Genomic DNA, 24,099 nt, shown 5'->3' on the forward strand with positions numbered 1-24,099 from the left:
GGGACCTGCCCACTAAGTATAGTCGTTCGGAGTCCACCAAGTTCCTGATCCTGACGGTGTTGTCCCTGCTGTGCATTGTGGGAGTTCTTCTGGCCTCGCTGGTCGTCTACTGCGTCCGGCATCGCGCACACCTGAAGGACAAGCTGACCAACCTCAACGCAGCCGACGCGGCCAACGAAGCCTATCAGGTGAAATATGGAATGGGGGGGGCAGGAGGGTACTATAGAATGGGGGGGCAGGAGGGTACTATAGAGGGGGGGGGCAGAAGGGTACTATAGAATGGGGGGGCAGGAGGGTACTATAGAGGGGGGGGGCAGGAGGGTACCAGGTGAAATATAGAATGGGGGGGGGCAGGAGGGTACCAGGTGAAATATGGAATGGGGGGGGCAGGAGGGTACCAGGTGAAATATGGAATGGGGGGGGGCAGGAGGGTACCAGGATGGGGGGGGCAAAAGGGTACCAGGATGGGGGGGGCAGAAGGGTACTATAGAGGGGGGGGGCAGGAGGGTACTATAGAGGGGGGGGGGCAGGAGGGTACTATAGAGGGGGGGGGCAGAAGGGTACTATAGAGGGGGGGGCAGGAGGGTACCAGGATTGGGGGGGGGGGCAGGAGGGTACCAGGATGGGGGGGGCAGGAGGGTACCAGGATGGGGGGGGCAAAAGGGTACCAGGATGGGGGGGGGCAGAAGGGTACTATAGAGGGGGGGGGCAGGAGGGTACTATAGAGGGGGGGGGGCAGGAGGGTACTATAGAGGGGGGGGGCAGAAGGGTACTATAGAGGGGGGGGCAGGAGGGTACTATAGAGGGGGGGGCAGAAGGGTACTATAGAGGGGGGGGGCAGGAGGGTACTATAGAATGGGGGGGGCAGGAGGGTACTATAGAATGGGGGGGGCAGGAGGGTACTATAGAGGGGGGGGCAGGAGGGTACTATAGAGGGGGGGGGCAGGAGGGTACTATAGAGGGGGGGGCAGGAGGGTACCAGGTGAAGAGGCAGAATGAAGAGAGAGAGAGAGAGAGAGAGAGAGAATGAAGGGAGAGAGAAAGAGAATGAAGGGAGAGAGAGAAACCCCACCTGAGGGGCAAGCTCACTAACAGTCATTAACAGCTCAGTTCATTTCAACATGAGAGAGAAAAGGAGACAGAGCAAGTCTAGAGAGAAAAGGAGACAGAGCAAGTCTAGAGAGAAAAGGAGACAGAGCAAGTCTTTCAAAAGGAGACAGAGCAAGTCTAGAGAGAAAAGCAGACAGAGCAAGTCTAGAGAGAAAAGCAGACAGAGCAAGTCTAGAGAGAAAAGCAGACAGAGCAAGTCTAGAGAGAAAAGGAGACAGAGCAAGTCTAGAGAGAAAAGCAGACAGAGCAAGTCTAGAGAGAAAAGCAGACAGAGCAAGTCTAGAGAGAAAAGGAGACAGAGCAAGTCTAGAGAGAAAAGGAGACAGCAAGTCTAGAGAGAAAAGGAGACAGCAAGTCTAGAGAGAAAAGCAGACAGAGCAAGTCTAGAGAGAAAAGCAGACAGAGCAAGTCTAGAGAGAAAAGGAGACAGAGCAAGTCTAGAGAGAAAAGGAGACAGAGCAGAGAGAGAGAAAAGGAGACAGAGCAAGTCTAGAGAGAAAAGGAGACAGAGCAGAGAGAGAGAAAAGGAGACAGAGCAAGTCTAGAGAGAAAAGGAGACAGAGCAGAGAGAGAGAGAAAAGCAGACAGAGCAAGTCTAGAGAGAAAAGGAGACAGAGCAGAGAGAGAGAGAAAAGCAGACAGAGCAAGTCTAGAGAGAAAAGGAGACAGAGCAGAGAGAGAGAGAAAAGCAGACAGAGCAAGTCTAGAGAGAAAAGCAGACAGAGCAAGTCTAGAGAGAAAAGCAGACAGAGCAAGTCTAGAGAGAAAAGGAGACAGAGCAGAGAGAGAGAGAAAAGCAGACAGAGCAAGTCTAGAGAGAAAAGCAGACAGAGCAAGTCTAGAGAGAAAAGGAGACAGAGCAAGTCTAGAGAGAAAAGCAGACAGAGCAAGTCTAGAGAGAAAAGGAGACAGAGCAAGTCTAGAGAGAAAAGGAGACAGAGCAAGTCTAGAGAGAAAAGGAGACAGAGCAAGTCTAGAGAGAAAAGGAGACAGAGCAAGTCTAGAGAGAAAAGGAGACAGAGCAAGTCTAGAGAGAAAAGGAGACAGAGCAAGTCTAGAGAGAAAAGGAGACAGAGCAAGTCTAGAGAGAAAAGGAGACAGAGCAAGTCTTTCTCTCTCTTCTCTGTTTTTCAGGAGACAGAGCAAGTCTTTCTCTCTCTTCTCTGTTTTTCAGGAGCTCTGTCGTCAGTATCTCACCATGAAGCTATTAGACTGTGGGTTAAATTTCGTAGCTCCTTTAGAAAACGAGTTTCATTCTCACTCTCGAGTGGCAACTTGATTTTTCTAATATAAGCTTGTGACAATATGTAAAGCAATATTCTAGCTGTTGCCACACTGAAAAGTTGCACGTTGATATTAACAAATAACGAAAATAGAAAAGACTGGGGATGACGTCACATAATGCAGTCAATGGGAAGTCTCCGCGCCTCAAAGTTGAAAAGGGAATATTTATCCGCATATCTGACTTTTTTCATAGGCAGATAATTCATCTAATCCTTGAAACAACTTAGGCATTTCATTCCTGACCATTTTTCTGATACTGGAAAAAAATAATACAACTTGCATTTCTTTACTGACACATAGTTTTTTGCAGAATTGATATACCCCCGTCACCTCATTGCTTTATTGCTTTGAGGGAACAGACCTGTCCTCTTTTGACATTTATCTCTCGTTGCCTAATGATGGTCAGACAACCGAACACTAACAGCGAAAAAGAGCGCTTCTGAAAGTTTGAGAGATTTTTTTTTGCATGTACACTACAAGTGAGCCCAGTTACCCCCCAACTTGTAACTTTTTGCCATGAAATCTGACGGTTCCGGGTAGCATGCACGCGCTAGCTGTATTCTGCCTTGTTGACTTTGTATTGACGTGACGTCACTCGGTCGGCTACTTTTTTTTATAAATCAATGTGCCAGTTTTGAGGATGGCAACAGCCAAAATATTGATTAATGGGTTGTCAGGGGGTTATATAAGCAAAAATAAAGTTGCCACTCGTTAACACCAACGAGCTGACAAGATATGAGACTGGGCCCACCAACTATATGTATCTAATGCTAAATGTGTGTGTGTGTGTGTGTGTGTGTGTGTGTGTGTGTGTGTGTGTGTGTGTGTGTGTGTGTGTGTGTGTGTGTGTGTGTGTGTGTGTGTGTGTGTGTGTGTGTGTGTGTGTGTGTGTATTTAGGAGCTCTGTCGTCAGCGTGTTGCGATGAAGCCCACACTGGAAAAGAAGGCGGAGTCAGCCCTGCGTCGCCAGAGGACCGCCTCCACCAATCAGGCGCCACACGGTAATTAATGAATTGCTGTTGATGATTCTTATGAATGCTGTTGTATTGTTGTAGACTTTAGAATGCTGTTCCATTGTTGTAGACTTTAGAATGTTGTTCTATTGTCTGACACTGTTATAGAAGGCCAAGCTATATTTTACTAGACATAATGATAATAAGAAGAAAAGTGTTCAGAGACCACACCTCCGCCAAGGCAGGTCAGAATTAGATTGCAACTCTCGCCTTTGTCAACATATTCCTGCTTTCAAAATGTCAAAATGACACATTCATTGCAGTGTTCAGTCATTTGTAAATGACAAACCCATTTTCTGTCATCCACCCACATCACATTTGCAGTGTCTTTGTCAATTTCAGTAATTAAATTGAATAACAGTAGGCTACCACCAATAAAACTTGTGCGTGTGTTTCTGTCCACCACCACCAGAGGGCACTGCAGGTATCATTGTTGTCAACACACCGTGCATAGAGTGGCTGGTTCCAGTGAGGAGAGGAGAAGAGAGGAGAGGAGAGGAGAGGAAAAGAAAGGAGAGGAGAGGAGAGAGAGAGGAGAGGAGAGGGGAGGGGAGGGGAGGTGAGGAGAGGAGATGTAGGAGAGGAGGAGAGGAGAGGAGAGGAGAGGAGAGAGAGAGGAGAGGAGAGCCCCAGTGCCGCTTCACATACTAAGATCAGAGCAGCAGTATGAGTAGAGAAGAGGAGGAGAGAGGACAGAAGAGGAGAGGAGAGGAGAGCAGCAAGTAAATCAAAATGCTCAACATCATAATGACAACACATATGAAATGAGAAAATATTGAAAAAAACAAAGAATATGTTTATGGTTGCAAAAAAAATCAAATAGGTAGATAAAAAGAGGTACAATAAAAATAATATAATAATAAAATAAAAGATAGTGTTAAAACATGAAGCCAAAACAATGTACCGCATTTTCACGTTTAATTTTCTTTTTAATTGATAGGCTATAGATTTGTTTTTAGAAAGGATTGTTTAAAAACAAAGAATATGGGTCAATTAGGTTTCAATACTAGCACATGCCACAGTGATTTAAACAAAACATTGACTCAATAATAGCACCAAAACACATTGTTATATTTGAATTATTGCCTATGGTTGTACCACCTCACATCTGAGTCCAAAAAACATAGACATTATAAATAATATATTTTAATTATTCTATTTCATTTTATTCTTTCAGCATCCCGACTCGGCAGTCTGACGTCCCAGTTGAGTGACAGCTCCGTTGGCATGGCGGCGACCAATAGTGTGAGTCCATCCAGGACAAGCCCCTCCCCTTGGTCAGAGGAGCCAATGGCCATGCCCTCCACCATGATGGACATCTCCACCGGCCATATGATACTGGTACGTAGACGCCATTTTTGTAGTTTGATAGTCATGCGTTGTAATAGCTTTCAGTGGGAAAAAAGACTACACACTAGACCAACTGAAAAGGCCATATTTGTAGAACCATTTCTTATAATGGGTTTTAATGGCAGAGAAGATAGCACAATTTTGTATTTCGCTTCAATAGCCATATGTTATAGTGCATTTCAATGGAAGACAATACTAATGAAGAGAAGTTAAATGGTTGATGTTGAATTAATGTTCATGGTCTCTCTCTCTCTCTCCACCTCTGTCTCTCTCTCTCCACCTCTCTCTCTTTCTTTGCCCCCCTCTCTCTCTCTCTCTCCACCTCTGTCTCCCTCTTTGTCTGTCTGTCTCTCTCTCTCTCTCTTTCTCTCTCTCTCTCTCTCTCTCTCTCTCTCTCTCTCTCTTTCTCTCTCTCTCTCTCTGTCTCTCTCTGTAGTCCTATATGGAAGACCATTTAGCCAATAAGGATCGACTTCAGCAGGAGTGGGAGGGCCTTTGCGCATACGAGGTAAATACCAGGAACTAATTACCCATTAACTATACTCACTTACACCTTACTAAGGGTGTAACAGTACACACAGATTTAACTCTTTTGTATGGATTTAGTATCTATTACCTAAGGACTTGTGAATAATTAGCTAGTTTATCTATCATGAGCTTGAGTGGCCCTCATTATTCAGACACAGCCCCTGTCTCCAATTAGCGGTTACCAGAATGACCACAGCGTGTTGCTAGATGCCTGGTGTATCGTTATAGTGGTATAGTACTATGGTAGTTAAGTTGTTATAGTGGTATAGTACTATGGTAGTTAAGTTGTCATAGTGGTATAGTACTATGGTAGTTAAGTTGTTGTCATGGTGCTGTAGTACTATGGTATAGTGGTGTAGTACTATGGTAGTTAAGTTGTTATATTGGTATAGTACTATGGTAGTTAAGTTGTTATATTGGTATAGTACTATGGTAGTTAAGTTGTTGTCATGGTGCTGTAGTACTATGGTATAGTGGTGTAGTACTATGGTAGTTAAGTTGTTATAGTGGTTTATTATATGGTGTGACATCATCGGTCGAATGCTCCATTCATTTCAACGGGGCTCCCCAACGTTCGCACGTCTGTTATTTTTCGATAACGGACGGGTTGGTCTATAACAGACCGCTGTCAATGGCAACAAGACTTTTCACTGCTAAAGCGACTTTTCAACAAGACTCTAATCAGCTGCTGTGATAGACAACACCTGTTGTCCTGGCTACCTAGCTGTTGCCTAGCGGTGTTCCACAACGGCACTGTTTTGTTTTGCGCAGCAACAATCTTTTGACATTAAAAACTATAATAGACTTAACATTAAATTGGCCTAAAGAAATGTCCCCGCCATGTGTGAATCATTTAAGTATATCCATATAATAAGCGGGTTAACTTTCGGCGAGTCGGTCGCTTTGTGGAATAGCAGCACTTCAGAGAGAACAACACCCCTCCGCTCCGCGTCGGGGTCTAAAGATTCTCTCTGTCGTGCTGCTATTCCACGGTAGCGACCTTCTCGCCGAACGTTAACCCTTACATAGTATTGTAGTACTATGGTAGTTAAGTTGTTATAGTGGTATAGTACTATGGTAGTTAAGTTGTTGTCATGGTGCTCTAGTACTATGGTATAGTGGTGTAGTACTATGGTAGTTAAGTTTTTTCAGTGACTATTGCCACGTTCCACCGATGGAACAGCATATATTAGATTGAAGACTATTGAAGTTTGAAGTTTATTCATTAAACAAAAGCACAGCATATATTAATAACATTTCAGAAAAATGGAAAAGATGCAAGCTTATTATCATAATAGTCACCGAAAAAAATTAACTAAGATTGTACTGCAACACTATGACAGTGTACAGGGCATTACGCAATACATTACGACTTCTTCATTGCAATTTTACTTTGAATCAATTTGACATTAATTAATTTGCTTTCTTGTCTTAATCAACAATCAAGCTCTTGTCATTCCTTTGAGTTTATTTAGCCCAAGTGCTTGTTAATCATTAACTAAGTCTACATTGATCATGATCATGATCGATCCTCATTAATTAATCATGAATTAACTTGCTCACTTCTGGTGATCAACAAATAATGTCTTATTTAATTAACATCTTGTTGTGTATTGCATAATAGTTTATTAATTATGAATTAAGTGTTTATTCATCATGATTTCACCACAACAGGTGGAGCCCAGTAGCTGTGAGGTCGGACGCAGAGACGGAAACGCCAAGAAGAACCGCTCATCTGCTGTGGTGGCCTGTAAGGAGCCCCCCCGAGGTAAGACCCCCCCCCATCTCTCTCTCTCTCATCTGCTGTGGTGGCCTGTAAGACCCCCCCCTAACCCTAACCCCCATCTCTCTCTCTCATCTGCTGTGGTGGCCTGTAAGACCCCCCCCATCTCTCTCTCTCATCTGCTGTGGTGGCCTGTAAGACCCCCCCCCCCTCAAGGACCCCCCCCCCCCCCCCCCCCCCCTCCCTCTCTCTCTCATCTGCTGTGGTGGCCTGTAAGGACCTCCCCCCCCCCATCTCTCTCTTTCTCTCATCTGCTGTGGTGGCCTGTAAGAAGCTTCTCTCTCTCTCTCTCTCTCTCTCTCTCTCTCTCTCCCTCCCTCTCTCTCTCTCTCTCTCTCTCTCTCATCTGCTGTGGTGGCCTGTAAGACCCCCCCCCCTCCCTCTCTCTCTCTCTCTCTCTCCCTCCCTCTCTCTCTCTCTCCTGTCTTCTCTCTCTCTCCCCTCTCTCTCTCTCTCTCATCTGCTGTGGTGGCCTGTAAGACCCCATCCTCCCTCTCTCTCCCTCTGTATCTCCCTCCCTCTCTCTCTCTCTCTCTCTCTCTCTCTCTCTCTCTCTCTCTCTCTCATCTGCTGTGGTGGCCTGTAAGAAGCTTCTCTCTCTCTCTCTCTCTCTCTCTCTCTCTCTCTCTCTCTCTCATCTGCTGTGGTGGCCTGTAAGAAGCTTCTCTCTCTCTCTCTCTCTCTCTCTCTCTCTCTCTCTCTCTCTCATCTGCTGTGGTGGCCTGTAAGAAGCTTCTCTCTCTCTCTCTCTCTCTCTCTCTCTCTCTCTCTCTCTCTCATCTGCTGTGGTGGCCTGTAAGAAGCTTCTCTCTCTCCCTCTCTCTCTCTCTCTCTCTCTCTCTCTCTCATCTGCTGTGGTGACCTGTAAGACCCCCCCCTCTCTCTCTCTCTTACTCTTTCTCTCTCTCTCATCTGATGTCATCAAGCTTCTTTCTGTCTCTCTCTCTCTCTTTCTCTGTCTCATCAGCTGTCATGGGCAGATTCTTTTTTAATCCCTAAAGCACTCGGTACACTTGCTGTGAGCCACAAATTACGCATGTCACCGCAAGCAACCGACTGTACATGCTTGCTTTAAAAGCAGTAGACCAACACGCAAAATACTGGCGGTGTCATCCAGGGGGCAGAGAGAACAACATTGCAATCTGGTAATTGGGAACACAGATTGTAAGCAAACAAATGACTCTGGCGATACTGCTACCTCTACATATGCATGCTCATTTGTCAAAATGCAACGGGGAAGTATCATTGCAAATCGAATGTTTGTAATTTCGGACAAGCTCAAGACGGTTTTGAAATGTTGCCGCCATCGTCATTTTCTCTAGAAGCACTCGTATGGAACTATGCAGTCTTTCGTACGATCGGCCCCAGTTAGTTTGAAGATGTCGCACACGTTTGGTTGCAGTATCTAGCGCACGTAAAATTGACTGAATTGAACTGCGCAAGTTACAGTTTTTCTCGATTGCCTCCACACAAGTTCTGGTACTTCACACACAATTCTCGGAACATCTCACCCATTTCCCAACTCCCCTAACCAATGTCACTGAACACTAAACACAATTCCTTATTTACACTCACATTTCAGTTTTAAAACACACTCTTTTCAAACCACTACACACAATTTTCTGGATTACACACAATTTTCATGAAGAAAAACCCTGGTTGTCGCATTGAACACACTGCCATTCAAAATACTAAAATCAACTGCCATATGTTCACTTCCTCATCACATGGGCAAACTCTCCTCATACCGGTTTACAATCTGAAATCATCACCCCATAAGGACATACATTGCATGTGATATTGATGAAAACATGAGTGGATGCAGTGAGAAAACACATTTGTTTAGTTTTTGAACTCCAAAAGATGTTATACAAGAGATCACTTTCATGTGGTTACCCAATATTTTACAATAAATTAGTACATTTTTAAAAAATGTCAGAAAAATATGTAAAATATATTTTTTGCCACACATTTGTGTACTCCGAGTCTAAAAACAATATTTCAGTATTTTACTACAGAAAAATACCCTCTTTAGTGAGTAGAACAGTGAAGAAAATGAGTTTCTACTGTGTGTCAAGTTGAGTATAGAGTTTTCCCTTGTGCATATTAGTGTTCAATGGTTCACATAAGAGTGTATTGAAATGACTGCTTGTGTGTTTCGTTTGAGAGCAAAATGAGGTTTTTAGAAGAGAGTACATTGTTTTGAGACACGACGTGCATTTTTCAGAGGAAGTGAAGAGTTCTGCCCGTTGCGTGTGAGGTTTGGAGATTTGTGTGTAGAGTTCTGAGAATTCGAGAACTGATTCCGAAAAATGTGTGTAAGCAATCGAGAAAAACTGTAAAGGAGCACTTCAGCCAATTTCAATGTGCTGTTGTATTGCTCACGCTACCCTTGACTTGTTAGTACCTGGTGATGCTGCATTTTTTGGCTCAGCCCTTTCCGAGATATGAGCTATTCTAATGGGGGCAGCTTTTGTTTACATTTTCTTTTTAAAAATAACATAGGCCTACTCCAAATATTTTCCCAAAAGGTATCGCTGTTTGCTAGTTGTCTGCTGATGTTGCATAACCTTTTGGATGTTTTCGGAATAAATAGAAATGTTTTTTTTTTTCTAAATGTAAACAAACTCCTGCCCCAATTACAATGACCAAGATCTCAGAAAAGGCTGAAGGAGAAAAAACAAATCTCAGGTACTGACATGTCCAGGGTAGTGTGAGCATTACAGGGTAGTGTGAGCATTATAACTGCATGTCAAGTCCAGGGTAGTGTGAGCATTACAACTGCATGTCAAGTCCAGGGTAGTGTGAGCATTACAACTACATGTTGAAATTGGCTGAAGTTACCCTTTACAGTTTTTTTTTCGATTGCTTCCACACAATTTCTGGTACTTCACACACAATTCTGGAAACATCTCACCCATTTCCCAACTCCCCTAACCAATGTCACTGAACAATAAACACAAATCCTTCTTTACACTCATATTTCAGTTTTAAAACACAGTCAACACACTACACACAATTCTCTGGATTAGAAACGATTTTCATGAAGAAAATTCCTGGTTGTCACATGGAACACAATGTCATTCAAAATGCTAAAATCAACTAGCCTGGGAGTACCCATGCTGCCTTGCGCATTCTTTTCGAATTGCTGGACAGCCTGGGGACCAAGGCAGAAATCTTTACATCGAAACGGGGGCCAATCACAGAGCGAGGAGGCACGAAAGACGATGACGCGTACTACTCGACAAACGGAAGTTAGTTGCTAGTAGTTTTTTCGCGAATCCATCATGGCGGCAGCCGAAGCGAAGCAATCTTTCGGAGAAGCTCTGGACAGTGTTTTGAATAGTTTGGAACGTAATTTCGCTTTGAAAAACGAACAGCGCTTAGCGTTAGAGTCGTTTGTCAGCGGAAAGGAAGATGTGTTAGCCTTACTACCGACTGGATTTGGTAAAAGTCTGATTTACCAACTCGCTCCGTTGGTTACTGGGGGTTAGCGAGACCCCGGTCGTTGCTGTGTGGTTTCGCCATTAATAGCATTGGTGGAGGACTAAATAAAGGACGCAGTCGACCTTGGAATATCTGCAACACAGCTGGATGAAACGGCGATTGAGAGATGATGCCGTTATAAGATTCTGTTTGGCAGTCCCGAGGCCTGGCTGAGCGCGAAGTGGGAGGACATGCTAGCCACCGATGTATACAAGACCAACCTGATCGGCGTAGTTGTCGATGAAGTCCATCTTACTTATATAAATGGTAAGTGTTATTTCTTGATATCATTGTCCTTATGTCTGTACCTACTGTGGTTGTCACAATGTCACATTATGGGTTCAATTTAATGTTACGGTGAGTAAAGGCTTAAGTAGCACAGCTTTAGTCGTTTGGGTAGGGTGCGCAAATCCAAAAACTCCTTGCAGTTGAAGAAGCTAGGGCTGCACGGGATTCAGACGTATAGCCCCATGGGCTCCCCCTGATTATATTTCACGTGTTCTTATCATATGCATGCACTCCCCCCTGATTATATTTCACGTATTCTTATCAAAACATGCCCAGGATCTTCATCGGGGATATAACTTAGGTGAGAGACAGAGAGAGAGCTTCCATGCTTAACCTAACTACCCCCTAACTAGGCCCTAAGTGTAATGTAATGTTATGCCTTTTGTATGAATAGGCACAGGTCAAGACACCAGTCTGTCTAATTGACTGACACCTTTTGGTGCCCTGCCTGGACGGGTGTAAAATAAGGTCATCTGATAAGTTATAGGCCACAGCTCCTTCCTGTTACCCATATGCCTGCTTAAGATCCAGGGTGTTCAAAATATTGCGTGTTTTAATTAATACAGTTTATTTTTTGGAGCATATCCAGCAGTGTGCAGACTTGAGTAGCACAGCTCTCGGTTGTGTGCACAAGTATCATCAGCCTACCTGAGAAAAAATTGTTAAGCAGGCCTAACTTCAGAAGGGCAATCATTTTCCACTGCAAATGACTAACATCTCTACACTTTACTTGTGGTTTTCTTTTCTCAAACAGGAGGAAGGCTGAGAAAGGACGGAAGGCTTTTAGGGAAAGCTTTGCGAGGTTGGGGAACTGAGAGCTATCATGAAACCAGGTGGGTAATATTAACACCATTTTTCAGATCATTCTAACCTTACCTACCTAAGACATTTTATTTCACTGAAAACTTTAACTCACTCAACTCATTAATCTTTTGAAGAGCAGTTTTCTAATCATGGTATTGCTACTGTGATATCACACCTCTCACCCCATTGATTATGCAGTGTTCTAAACTTTGACATTTTGACATTACAAAAATTACATGCAATAATCAAGTAACGCTTTGATGCTTTGGCATTGCTCTTTTCATAGTACAGTTAAAATATCATGCAATGTATTCAGTGTATGAAAAAGTAGGCCTAAGCGGAGTGTTATGACGTAGTGTCCTGGCAGGGTGTATCTCACAGGCCAATGCACACCTCGAGAAAAGAAAGTTCTGTTGCTGGTGCCTGTTGATCTGTCCACCAAGTCAGGGGACAGGAGCGGTGTCCCCAAGTGTACAGGCAGAGTAGTCGGGGGAGTGGAGGTGGTTGGGGGGGGGGACACAGGTAACCCACGACAACAACCGGGGGGATGGGCTGACAGGTAAGAAGTAGTGGAGACACCAGAGAATAGGACTGTTGATAACCCATAAGCTCTGAAGCCACAATTCTGAACAGCTATGACTGTAATGCAAATGATTTCCATGTTGTGATGTTGTTCTTGTATTCTCTTATTTTGTAGAAACACCGGTACTGGCATTGACTGTGTCTGCGGAATTGCACTCAAGAGAAATTGTCAGGAGACCGCTCCAACTACAAAACCCAGTTGACATCATTGCCAGCCCCAATCGACCAAACATCAGACTCTCCATAAGACAACTTTCGAGTGAGTCACTGGACTGTTTCGACTGGCTCGTGAAGGACTTGAAAGAGAAAGGAGTGGAGATGTCACCAGTCAATATATACTGCCGGACAATAAACACGAGGGAGAAAACGATGCTTAAAGAAAGTCTAAATGGCTGCTTTAGGAAAGCCCTGTATGTACATTTTGAGCCTCACGTGTCCAGTGTGGAGCCTGGCCATTCCTGCTGCACCTATTGCCACTCATTATGCAAGTGTAACTCTGACTGTTGCTCTGTGCCAAAACCCAACTTTGAAATACCCAAACAAATCCCGTCACCTGTCAAATGTAGAAATGTCACATTGGAAGAGCAGGGACTGGTCAGACAGCTTTTGGAGGAGTATAGGGATAGCCTGATTGCACCAGGTGAACACCTTTACACAAATGCCTCATTCTGCACTGGTTTCAGCAATGTACTAATTTACTCAGTTTTGGAAAGTCTTTGTGATATTTGACATGACTTATGTCATGCAGAATCTCCCTGTATTTGACATAAAACATGGCCAGGACATCCTACGCATTGTTCACAAAGTATTTAAAGATTTTGATGTGTGTGAATTCCCTGACATTCCTGAAAAACCATACCTGTCACCAGACATGGACTTTCCAGTGTATTTTGATGTTGAGGATGAGGATGCTGAAACCTAAGCAGCATTGAGTCAGGCTTATCCATGCTTCCATTATCAGATTAAGTACAGAGCCACTGTAAATAATTGTAAATAACTGCACACTTGTATATATTGTAAATATCATTCTGAATAAATACTTTTTACATTTTTAAACTACATGTTGTAATGTGTTCCCTGAAAACTAATGAAGAGAAATGATTTTAATGAAGGACAATGACTTAGAATAACAAACAAGAATAACAAACTATTTCAAAGCAAGAAAATAGAAAAGTAATTAAGTAAAACTTATTTTAATAATTTTGGCATTCACCTTTTTGAAGACGCCGTACCAACATTGACGGTCGCCTGTAAGGCAGCATGGGTGTTACCTGGCTAGACAAACAGTACAAATGGACACTGCACCATTCATTCAGTTTGCTGCTCATCCACGTCCACAGTGCCTTGTGATCGAGCTTTGCCAACAAGTCATTTCGGAAGCCAGGGAATGCAGTAGATGTGCGACCTGGTTTCTGTTTAAAAAGTTCTGCCTCTTGCAGTGTGTCCACCAAGGTGAGGATGTCTTGTCATGTCCACATGGTGAGCTCCACTTGGTCTTGTTATGCCCAGCTCCTTGTCAGTGCCTGCCATCATCTGTTTAAAGAAATAAGTGGATACCAAGGCTTAGGCTATTAAAAACAGAATATGTTCAGATAATCTAGGCCCATTATTACAGTACACATTATGGTAAATTAATACAGTAAGGGGGGAGGGTTGGAGTGAGGGTCGTGTCAGTGAGTGTAGGGGGACTGTGAAATGCTCTCCCCTCTATCGATTGACTGGGACAACTACCAAACCGTGCTCATTTTCTGGACTTTTTAAATGACTAGTTAATGGCAGATCAGTAAGAAAACCTAAACAAGAACTGTTACGTTGTCTATGAAGAGATTATAATGTAATAGTGAGCGAGCATTGAATTTAAGGAGCTGGAGCTACCAGTTGGAGCGATTGAACAGAGTAAACTGGATACCTGAGTTGGCACTTGGAGTCGGTGGGTTTGGCTATGTCTTTTTCAAATCCCTCGGTGTCGTCGATGGCGTTGGCTCACGTGGCCTTTTGGAGACGTTGCCGTCTTTGAATTCTTCCTCCCATTGCCTGAATATTAGCTATTAGGTGAATCCTTTCCGAGCCTGTTTATGACTGAGGCGCAACGCGAACAACATCTCCTTGACTGTCCCGACACGGAGGATACAATCAAGCCTAGGAACGCCAGCCTGTTCGAAATAGTTGTTTTCACTGCGAACATGTCAGTTGAATGTCCATATGTAGATGGTGGTCCTTCTCATTTGTCTTGCACAAACGGCAAAAATCGTCCGGCGCCATTGTTGATTTCTAGACTGTTTTAGCTTCTTCAATTTCTGTGGCTTCTTGGAGATTATTTCCTAGTCGCGATATACACACGTCATCGCGCGCAAGGCAGCATGGGTTCTCTCTGGCGAGTGATGGACACTCGTGCCGTCCAATCAACGGCTACGGAAACCACACCTCCCTACGAGATAATGTACAGTTGGTCCCCAGACTCGATCACACTTGTGATTGAGTATGGCGTTTGCCGCCAGACTAAAAATCAACTGCCATACTATGTTCACTTCCTCATCACATGGGCAAATTCTCTTCATATCTGTTGGCAATCTAAAACCATCACCAACCAACCATGCAGTGAGAAAACACATTTGTTTAGTTTCTGATCTCCAAAATATGTTATACAAGAGATCACTTTCATGTGGTTACCCAGCATTTTACAGCAAATTAGTGCACTATTTTTCGATGTCAGAAAAATATGTAAAATGATCTGAGTCTGAAAACAATATTTCAGTGTTTTACAACAGAAAGATACCCTCTTCAGTAAGTTTAACACTGAACATAATAAGTCTCTACTGTGTGTCAAGCTGAGTAAAGTGTTTTACCATATGACCATTAGTGCTCAATAGGCTCATATTAGTGTGGATTGAAATGACTGCTTGTGTGTTTCATTTGAGAACAAATTTGAGAAGAGAGTACATTGTTTTGAGACAAGACGCATATTTTTCAGAGGTAGTGAGGAGTTTTGCCCGTTGAGTTTTGGGGATTTGTGTGTAGAGTTTTGAGAATTCGAGACCTGATTCCGAAAATTGTGTGTAAGCAATCGAGGAAAAACTGTTAAGCGCTCATGCACAAATCGTGCCTGTGCACGCGTATCCTACAGCAAGCATACCACGAGCCTTACTCTCTTCTTTCTGTCTTTTGTTGTTTCTTGTTTACCTTCTCTCACTGACTCTCTCTGTCTCTCTCTCTCTCTCTCTCTCTCTCTCTTTGTCTCTCTCTCTCTCTCTGTCTCTCTCTCTCTCTCTCTCTCTCTCTCTCTCTCTCTCTCTCTCTCTCTCTCTCTCTCTCTCTCTCTCTCTGTCTCTCTCTCTCTCTCTCTCTCTTCCTTTTTCCAGACGACCATTCCAGGTTCAAGCTTCGAGTTGAGAACAGCCAATCCTCATCGGACTACATCAATGCCAGCCCAATAGTGAGCAAATACAGTATTACACTACACTACCCAGCATGCACCACTACACTATACCAGCCCAATAGTAAGCAAATACAGTATCACACTACACTACCCAGCATGCACCACTACACTACACTACACTACACTACACTACACTACACTACACTACACTACACTACACTACACTACACTACACTACACTACACTACACTACCCAGCATGCAACACTACACTACACTACACTACACTACACTACACTACACTACACTACCCAGCATGCAACACAACACTACATTACACTACACTACACTACACTACACTACATTACACTGAATTACACTACACTGCATTACTCTACACTGCATTACTCTACATTACATTACAGAACACCACATTACACTACACTACAGTACATTATATTACACTACATTACACGACACGACACGACACGACACGACATTGCACTACACTGCATTACTCTACACTGCATTACTCTACATTACTCTACACTTCACTACACTGCACTACACTACTGGAAATGGAAGACCACAGAAACCGAATCAAGTTTTACTTATATTTGTTATTTAAATATTAAGATAGCATAATGTAAAGGAATGAAGGGACTAGGGGAGAAATAAAAGTTTGTGTAAAGTGTGTGGATGTGTGAATGTAAATCAAAGTTAAAAAAAAACGGCCTCCATTGTTGCTTCTGGCATGCTTTTGACTCCTGTCAATCAACACCATAACGCTGCGCACCTGGGTTCCGGAAACCTGCGTGCGCCTGTGAAGATGATTAGTGAGAACGAGCGGGGAGTCCACTACACTACATAACCGCAGAAATACACCTACCGCGACAAGAGCGAGGCGAGCGACGGAAGTAATTGACTTTGTATTGAGTTGCGCGACAAAAGCGATTCTGGAGACTAGAGCGATTTGCGCGACGAGCGCGACAGTTTGAAGTTGAAATCCTTTCAACTCTCTATGACACGGTACGGCGACAAGCCGCGACAGCCAATGACTGTATAGAGGTCAGTGACCACAGCCAATGGGAATGCTTGAATGCTTTGCCTTCTGCCTGTACGGACATACTCTAGTCTCCTCAATCGCTCGTATCGCTTGCTGCTGCACTCTGTCGCTTGAATCGCATCGCGCCATCTGGTCTATTCATGCGATTACACTACATTACACTATACTACTGTATGTACATTACACTACTGCTGATCTGGATCAGGTTTGGGTAATAATACTAACAATAATAATAATATGTGTACAGAATAATGAATACCTGAGATGCAGCTCAATGTGCTGAACTCTCAGATTAACATCAACATTAAAAGATAATGATAATGAAAAAAATAAAATGAAATGTTAATAAATTAATTAATAAAAATGAATGATGTGTCTTTTGTCTCCTTTTCCAGATGGACCACGACCCGAGATACCCAGCGTACATCGCCACACAAGGGCCTCTACCCTCCACTGTGGCCGACTTCTGGCAGGTGAGTTTGGGGTTGGCATCCTCTCTCTCTCTCTTACTCTCTTACTCTCTCTCTTTCTCCCTCTCTCCTTCCCTCTCGCTCTCTCTAAAGGGCCGTACACACACGTTGCTACTAGTAACTCGCTCAGCGAATTAAGTCAATAGAATATCAATGTGTTCCAGCGAGACGAGCTGTCGAGTAGGCGAGTACTGTACAAGCGATGCGATGTGGGCGGATCCCGAGTTGAAAATATTTTTTCTTCGAGTGAGGCGAGTAAGCGAGTAACCAATTGGAATGCAGAGTTCGGTACCTCTCGCCTGTTCATTGGCAGTTAAAGCTGCGGTAACTTTCAGCGAACGTTCCATGAAAGAGAGGCGAGTAACCGACCAAGCCAGAAGCTAGTAATGTGTGTGTACGCCGCTTTACTCTCTCTCTCTCTCTGTCTCTCTCTCTCTCTCTCTCTCTCTCTTACTCTCTCTCTCCCTCTCTCTCTCCCTCTCTCCCTCCCTCCCTCTCTCTCTCTCCCTCTCTCCCTCTCTCCCTCCCTCTCTCTCTCTCTCTCTCTCCCTCTCACTCTTCAGTGGCGTATATTGCCATACCTACGAAGGTTTTTGTTGCAGGGGTGGGGGGTGAGGGCTCCAATCTCTGTATATTGTGTAATGTGCCAGAAACGGTGTACCATGTATTCTCAGAATGTCAACCAGAGGCTGCTGTTCAGTTGGGGATATGCAGCTTTGGACCGTGTTGTTTCTGTTTACAAGGAAGGTGTGTGTTTGAGGTGCAGGAGAGGTTACAAGGAAGGTGTGTGTTTGAGGTGCAGGAGAGGTTTTTCTTCTCCCTCCACATATGGTGTGTAATTTATGGCTTAAACTTGTAATCTGACCTGCTGAAAATGATACAATAAATGGGTGGTTTAAAAAGTCTCTTTCTTACTCCCCCCCCCTCTCTCTCTCTCTCTCTCCCTCTCTCTTACTTTCTCCCCTCTCCCCTCTCTTAATGATTAATAATCGGTTAACCATTAACATTTTTATATTAAAAACAGCACACATTTAGGCCCACCATGCCCTATACTCTTATATAACAAAAATACATAAAAAACATCATGTTTTTCCTTCGAGGATTTGTTTTTATTAACAACACAAGTGTTAAGTGATTAACAAGAAAAGTTAAACTTGAATTGGTGCGCAATGCGCAAACGAGGGAGGCTTCAAGTTGCGAGCCAACAACGGAGGCACAACAGTGCAGACAAGCCCGCTCTACGGAAGCTCGCATGTAACAAACAAGTCAAGCCAGGGTACGGTGATGGTGAGATATTGCCCCCTGCTGCCCAAATTGTGTAGGTGTAACAGCGAAATGCATTGCATTGAGGACGTGCACTAATGACCTACATTCAAGTTTTTTTTTTTAACGTTTTTTTCGGCGAAGATTAATTTCCTCGACTAAATGTTTAATGATCATTCATCGGTTAATTGATTAATTATGCCCATTCCTAGCTGTATTGATTTCTATGGCTGTGAATACATAACAACCTGACCAATTCAGGGGATTCCTTTTGAATTTTGGTCCATTGTCCAAGACATCTTGGCCTTCTTCAGAACATTGAGAAGGGATCTACAGTACAATGTAAACATAATCTACCCTTTGTGGATTTGTCTAGATATTATTTTGGAATGTTGGCCCATTGTCTGACACCTCTTATAAAATGTTTTGCTCTTGCCCCAGAGTCTGAGAACTCTATAAGAATTTTGATTGGTTATGGCTTAGGGAGCTCTGAAGATTTCAATATAATAAAATACATAAAAATCCTATTGGGCCCTTGATGACTTTAAACACTAGTATGTAATTGTGTCTGTAATATTAGGTTTTGCAGACTATTCATCCCTGGTAAGTGAAAGCTTGCCTCAGTGTAATCTTTTTGCCCATTGAACTCCATTATGAAATACGGTTATTGAACTACAAAAATGGCTGCCCCTGTTGTTTTCCAGATGGTATGGGAGAGTGGGGCAGTCGTCATCGTCATGCTCACGCCGCTCGTGGAGTCGGGAGTCAAGCAGTCGCACCACTACTGGCCAGACGAGGGCTCCAATCTCTACCACATCTACGAGGTTTGTAGTCCAATCTCTACCACATCTACGAGGTCTGTAGTCTCTACCACATCTACGAGGTTTGTAGTCCAATCTCTACCACATCTACGAGGTCTGTAGTCTTGGCTCCAATCTCTACCACATCTACAAGGTCTGTAGTCTCCAATCTCTACCACATCTACAAGGTCTGTAGTCTCCAATCTCTACCACATCTACGAGGTCTGTAGTCTTTTCTCCCATTGAAACACATTATAAAGAGGGCTCCAATCTCTACCACATCTACGAGGTCTGTAGTCTTTTCTCCCATTTATAATCTCTACCACATCTACGAGGTCTGTAGTCCAATCTCCACCTCATCTACGAGGTCTGTAGTCTTGCCTCCAATCTCTACCACATCTACGAGGTCTGTAGTCTACTCTCTACCACATCTACGAGGTCTGTAGTCTCTACCACATCTACGAGGTCTGTAGTCTTTTCTCCCATTTATAATCTCTACCACATCTACGAGGTCTGTAGTCTTTTCTCCAATCTCTGCCACATCTACGAGGTCTGTAGTCTTTTCTCCCATTTATAATCTCTACCACATCTACGAGGTCTGTAGTCTTTTCTCCAATCTCTGCCACATCTACGAGGTCTGTAGTCTTTTCTCCCATTGAAACGCATTATAAAACGTGACCATTGAACTTCAAGTCTGACAGGCGGACAAAGATGTGACCAAAGAAGGTGGATCTAACAAGAAGCGTCATTTTGTTTCTTTTCCGGTATCCACTTTATGTCGGGTGAACGCCCCTTTAGGAGACCTTTGGTTAGGAGACCTTCAGAGTACTGAGGTTGAGAATCCCCCTTAGTGAATTCCCCTTAGCGCTATAGATGGCGGTAGCGCACGTCTTGCGCAAATACCTCAAAGAGAGAAGAAGAAGTAGGGGACAACGCCCCCTTAGGAGACCCAACTTGAGCACCCACTTTTGCATTGAGTGGGCGTGTTTTGGGATATCTTGGGTCTGATTCAGTATTTTATGTGACTTTTCTCCCACTGAAACACATTGTACATGGGCTCTAAATGTTTGCTTTCCCGTGACTGCACGAAACTAACTGCACACCTCTCGACCTCTGATTGTTGGAAACGGCTGTCGGTCAAAGAATTAGCTCACGTGGTTGGCTGCCAGTGTCTTGCCCCTCCTCACAACACAGTGTTTACAAACACTCTGAATCCATGTATAAGACGTGACTATTGAGCTACAACAAGTCTGACAGGTGGACAGAGATGCGTCCGATGCCGGCAAAGATTGTGTTTTGGCCGTTTTAAAGAATGCGTTTCAGACGGACAGACCGGCGGACGGACGGACATACCCTCTTATAGAGATGCTAGAATGCATCTTAAAAGGGCCACTTCAGGATGCCTAGTGTGTAGTCGTTTCTCCCATTGAAAACCATTATAAGAAATGGCTATTGAACAACAAAAATGGTCTTTTCAGGTAGCCTAGCATGTAGTCTTTCATCCCATTGAAGGCTATTGAACATGTTGTATGTGTGGCTTGAGGACCTCCTGAACGGCTTGAGCTTGAGACATCCATTTGTAGTCTTTTATCCCTTTGAAGTCTATTATAAAACATGACTATTGAACTACTAAAATGGCCTCTTTCCTCAGGTCAACCTGGTGTCTGAGCATGTGTGGTGCGAGGACTTCCTGGTTCGCAGCTTCTACCTGAAGAACATGCAGAGCAACGAGAGTCGCACCGTCTCGCAGTTCCACCTGCACACCTGGGGGGGCGCCACCGTGCCAGACACGCAGACGCTGCTGGACTTCCGCAGGTATTGTAGTCTTTTGCCCCATTGAAACCCATACTAAAGCACAGATATTGACTTACAAAAATTGCCTCTTTATGTAGGCTAGTGTGTAGTCTTCTCTGCCATTGAAACCCATTATAAGACGTGGGTTTTGAAATACAAAAATGGCCTCTTTAGTTAGCCTAGTGTGTAGTCTTTTCTGCCATGGGGCACCTAAGTCTCCACCCCTTCCGGGCGGCTCATGGGGCTGGGAAAGCCAAAACTTTTGACAGGGCTCTAATGGACTGATCAAAGCTATTTTCCGATCCACCTCACATTCTTCCGTCGATCACACATATGCTGTACCTCAGAATTAAAGATAACCAATGGTGTGCTTGTCGACTTCACTTGGCAAGGGATTTTTAAGTTGTGTGCGTGCAAAAATATCAATTTTTTTGGAGTACACAAAAGAAGTCGCATGTCCGACGTGCAGCCACTTCAGCCGCGGTGCAGCGATAGGGTTGGCTGTGCCTCGGTGCAGCGATAGGGTTGGCTGTGTCTCGGTTCACGTCAAATATGCGAGGCGCACATTGTAGTCTCTATCACAGTTTTGTGCAAAAGCTAAAATAACCTTTCTTGCGTGCCGAAAATGAGTGGTCTTACAACGCAAATCCAATCCACAGCCATCATATGTGAAATCCGGAGCACATGCCAAACAGGATGAGGATTTAGCTTGGCTCGCTCCACTTACTCCCATTCCCATTCAGCCCCACGACTCGGAAGTAGAAGGGCATGACTTAGGTGCCCCATTGAAACCCATTATAATCCACGGTTAATTTAACTACAGGAACACACCTCTCTCTCTGTCTCTCTCTCTGTGTCTCTCTCTGTGTCTCCCTCTCTCTTTCTCTCTCTGCCTCTCTCTGTGTCTCTCTCTCTCTGTCTCCCTCTCTGTCTCTCTCTCTGTCTCTATCTCTGTGTCTCTCTCTCTGTCACTCTCTGTGTCTCCCTCTCTCTGTCACTCTCTGCAGAAAAGTCAACAAGTGCTATCGTGGTCGGTCCTGTCCTATCATCGTTCACTGCAGGTAACACACACGCACGCACGCGCACACACACAATCATGGCAGATAATAGAATGATTTTGATATTTTGATATACTGTATAATGAAGTTGATATTTTTAGGAAAACAAGTGTGTGTGTGTGTGTGTGTGTGTGTGTGTGTGTGTGTGTGTGTGTGTGTGTGTGTGTGTGTGTGTGTGTGTGTGTATGTGTGTGTGTGTGTTTTTGCAGTGATGGAGCTGGAAGGACAGGGACTTACATTCTCATCGATATGGTGCTGAACAAGATGTCAAAAGGTCTGTTGAATTTTCAAATTAGAAAGCTCATCACAATGGCAAATGGAATGCTCAAAACAATGCCAGCGGTGGGATTTAGAATATTCCAAACAGTGGCAATTAGAATATTCTTGAACACATAAATTAGACATTTGTGATGTACAACACGTTGATCTCTGTGTTAGATAATGTAATGACATGTAATGTAATAATATAATGTAACATAATGTCATTTGTGTGTCAAACAGGCGCTAAGGAGATCGACATTGCGGCCACCCTGGAACATCTGAGGGACCAGAGGGCCAATATGGTGCAAACTAAGGTAAGTAACAAAAAAAGACTACAAAAGCAAATGGCCGCCGTATTGGTAGACATTCAAAATGGCAGGCATCTTTGTAGTCCCACTATAGTAGACCCACAACTTGCGTCAGAAGCCATTTGCAGTGTAACCTGAAAAGACTACGAAAGAAAATGTCCGCTTTTCTTGTCGATTATTACAATGCCAGTCAATAGTGTAGTTCTATAGGAGCCAGAGCCTGTATTTGAAGCCATTCACTGTAGAACTATTATAGACTACAAATGAACATGGCCGCCCCACAGGTAGACTACTGCAAAGGCTGTCATTATTGTAGTTCTATTACATCCAAAGTTCACAAAAAAAGTCAATGGCGGCTCTATTGGTGGAGAGGGGGTTTCAAGTTGTTTTCCACATACAATCCGGCCGTGTCAAGCTTGTGCTAAGTCAACCTGGTTAGAAACATTAGAAAACGTGTTGCCCAGAGTGTGGTTGGAGTTATGGCATTACGTAAGCTAGTTGACTAGCATAAGGCAGACGGATATCTATGTCGTGAAATAAGCTACAAATAATTTTGAGCAACATCATATTTGGATACTACAAGGTTGTTTTTTGCTTTGATTTGAATATCAAAGTGTCAAACTAAAAATTCAAATGTTCGGGTGACCAGGGCCTCTGCTGAGGTTTTGGAGGCCCTAGGCATAACTGCTCATGAGGCCTCCCTAGGCATAACTGCTCATGAGGCCTCCCTAGGCATAACTGCTCATGAGGCCCCCCCCCTCCCTAGGCATAACTGCTCATGAGGCCCCCCTAGGCATAACTGCTCATGAGGCCCCCCCCCTCCCTAGGCATAACTGCTCATGAGGCCCCCCCCTCCCTAGGCATAACTGCTCATGAGGCCCCCCCCTCCCCCTAGGCATAACTGCTCATGAGGCCCCCCCTAGGCATAACTGCTCATGAGGCCCCCCTAGGCATAACTGCTCATGAGGCCCCCCCCCTCCCTAGGCATAACTGCTCATGAGGCCTCCCTAGGCATAACTGCTCATGAGGCCCCCCCCCTCCCTAGGCATAACTGCTCATGAGGCCCCCCTAGGCATAACTGCTCATGAGGCCCCCCTCATTAGAGGCCCTAGGCATAACTGCTCATGAGCCCCCCCCCCCCCCCCCTAGGCATAACTGCTCATGAGGCCCCCCCCTCCCTAGGCATAACTGGTGAGGAGGCCCCCCTAGGCATAACTGGTGAGGAGGCCCCCCTAGGCATAACTGGTGAGGAGGCCCCCCTAGGCATAACTGGTGAGGAGGCCCCCCTAGGCATAACTGCTCATGAGGCCCCCCCCCCCCTAGGCATAACTGCTCATGAGGCCTCCCTAGGCATAACTGCTCATGAGGCCCCCCCTAGGCATAACTGNTCATGAGGCCCCCCCTAGGCATAACTGCTCATGAGCCCCCCCCCCTCCCTAGGCATAACTGCTCATGAGGCCCCCCCCCCCCCAGGCA

The 24,099-nt window shown here is 44.5% G+C and overlaps 1 protein-coding gene and 1 long non-coding RNA gene across 2 annotated transcripts in view; both read left to right on the plus strand.

Moving 5' to 3' along the window:
* The window catches only part of LOC134466155 (receptor-type tyrosine-protein phosphatase N2-like), a 69,020-nt gene that overhangs the window by 42,638 nt on the left and 2,283 nt on the right, over nucleotides 1–24,099 (plus strand). The window contains exons 17-28 of the mRNA XM_063220051.1: nucleotides 1–188; nucleotides 3,293–3,395; nucleotides 4,585–4,748; nucleotides 5,194–5,265; nucleotides 6,960–7,035; nucleotides 15,588–15,661; nucleotides 17,065–17,142; nucleotides 19,107–19,226; nucleotides 20,854–21,017; nucleotides 22,004–22,057; nucleotides 22,264–22,328; nucleotides 22,556–22,629. The exon at nucleotides 1–188 is cut by the window's left edge and continues 13 nt beyond it. Coding sequence (XP_063076121.1) covers nucleotides 1–188; nucleotides 3,293–3,395; nucleotides 4,585–4,748; nucleotides 5,194–5,265; nucleotides 6,960–7,035; nucleotides 15,588–15,661; nucleotides 17,065–17,142; nucleotides 19,107–19,226; nucleotides 20,854–21,017; nucleotides 22,004–22,057; nucleotides 22,264–22,328; nucleotides 22,556–22,629 — 1,232 coding nt within the window. The remainder of the gene's footprint in view (nucleotides 189–3,292; nucleotides 3,396–4,584; nucleotides 4,749–5,193; nucleotides 5,266–6,959; nucleotides 7,036–15,587; nucleotides 15,662–17,064; nucleotides 17,143–19,106; nucleotides 19,227–20,853; nucleotides 21,018–22,003; nucleotides 22,058–22,263; nucleotides 22,329–22,555; nucleotides 22,630–24,099) is intronic.
* LOC134465909 (uncharacterized) lies at nucleotides 10,675–13,131 on the plus strand. Its single transcript, XR_010038220.1, has 3 exons — nucleotides 10,675–10,821; nucleotides 11,597–11,675; nucleotides 12,344–13,131. It is a non-coding gene; the product is annotated as an uncharacterized LOC134465909 (long non-coding RNA).

Source organism: Engraulis encrasicolus, chromosome 16 (genome assembly GCF_034702125.1).
Source record: "Engraulis encrasicolus isolate BLACKSEA-1 chromosome 16, IST_EnEncr_1.0, whole genome shotgun sequence".
Taxonomy (NCBI): domain Eukaryota; kingdom Metazoa; phylum Chordata; class Actinopteri; order Clupeiformes; family Engraulidae; genus Engraulis; species Engraulis encrasicolus.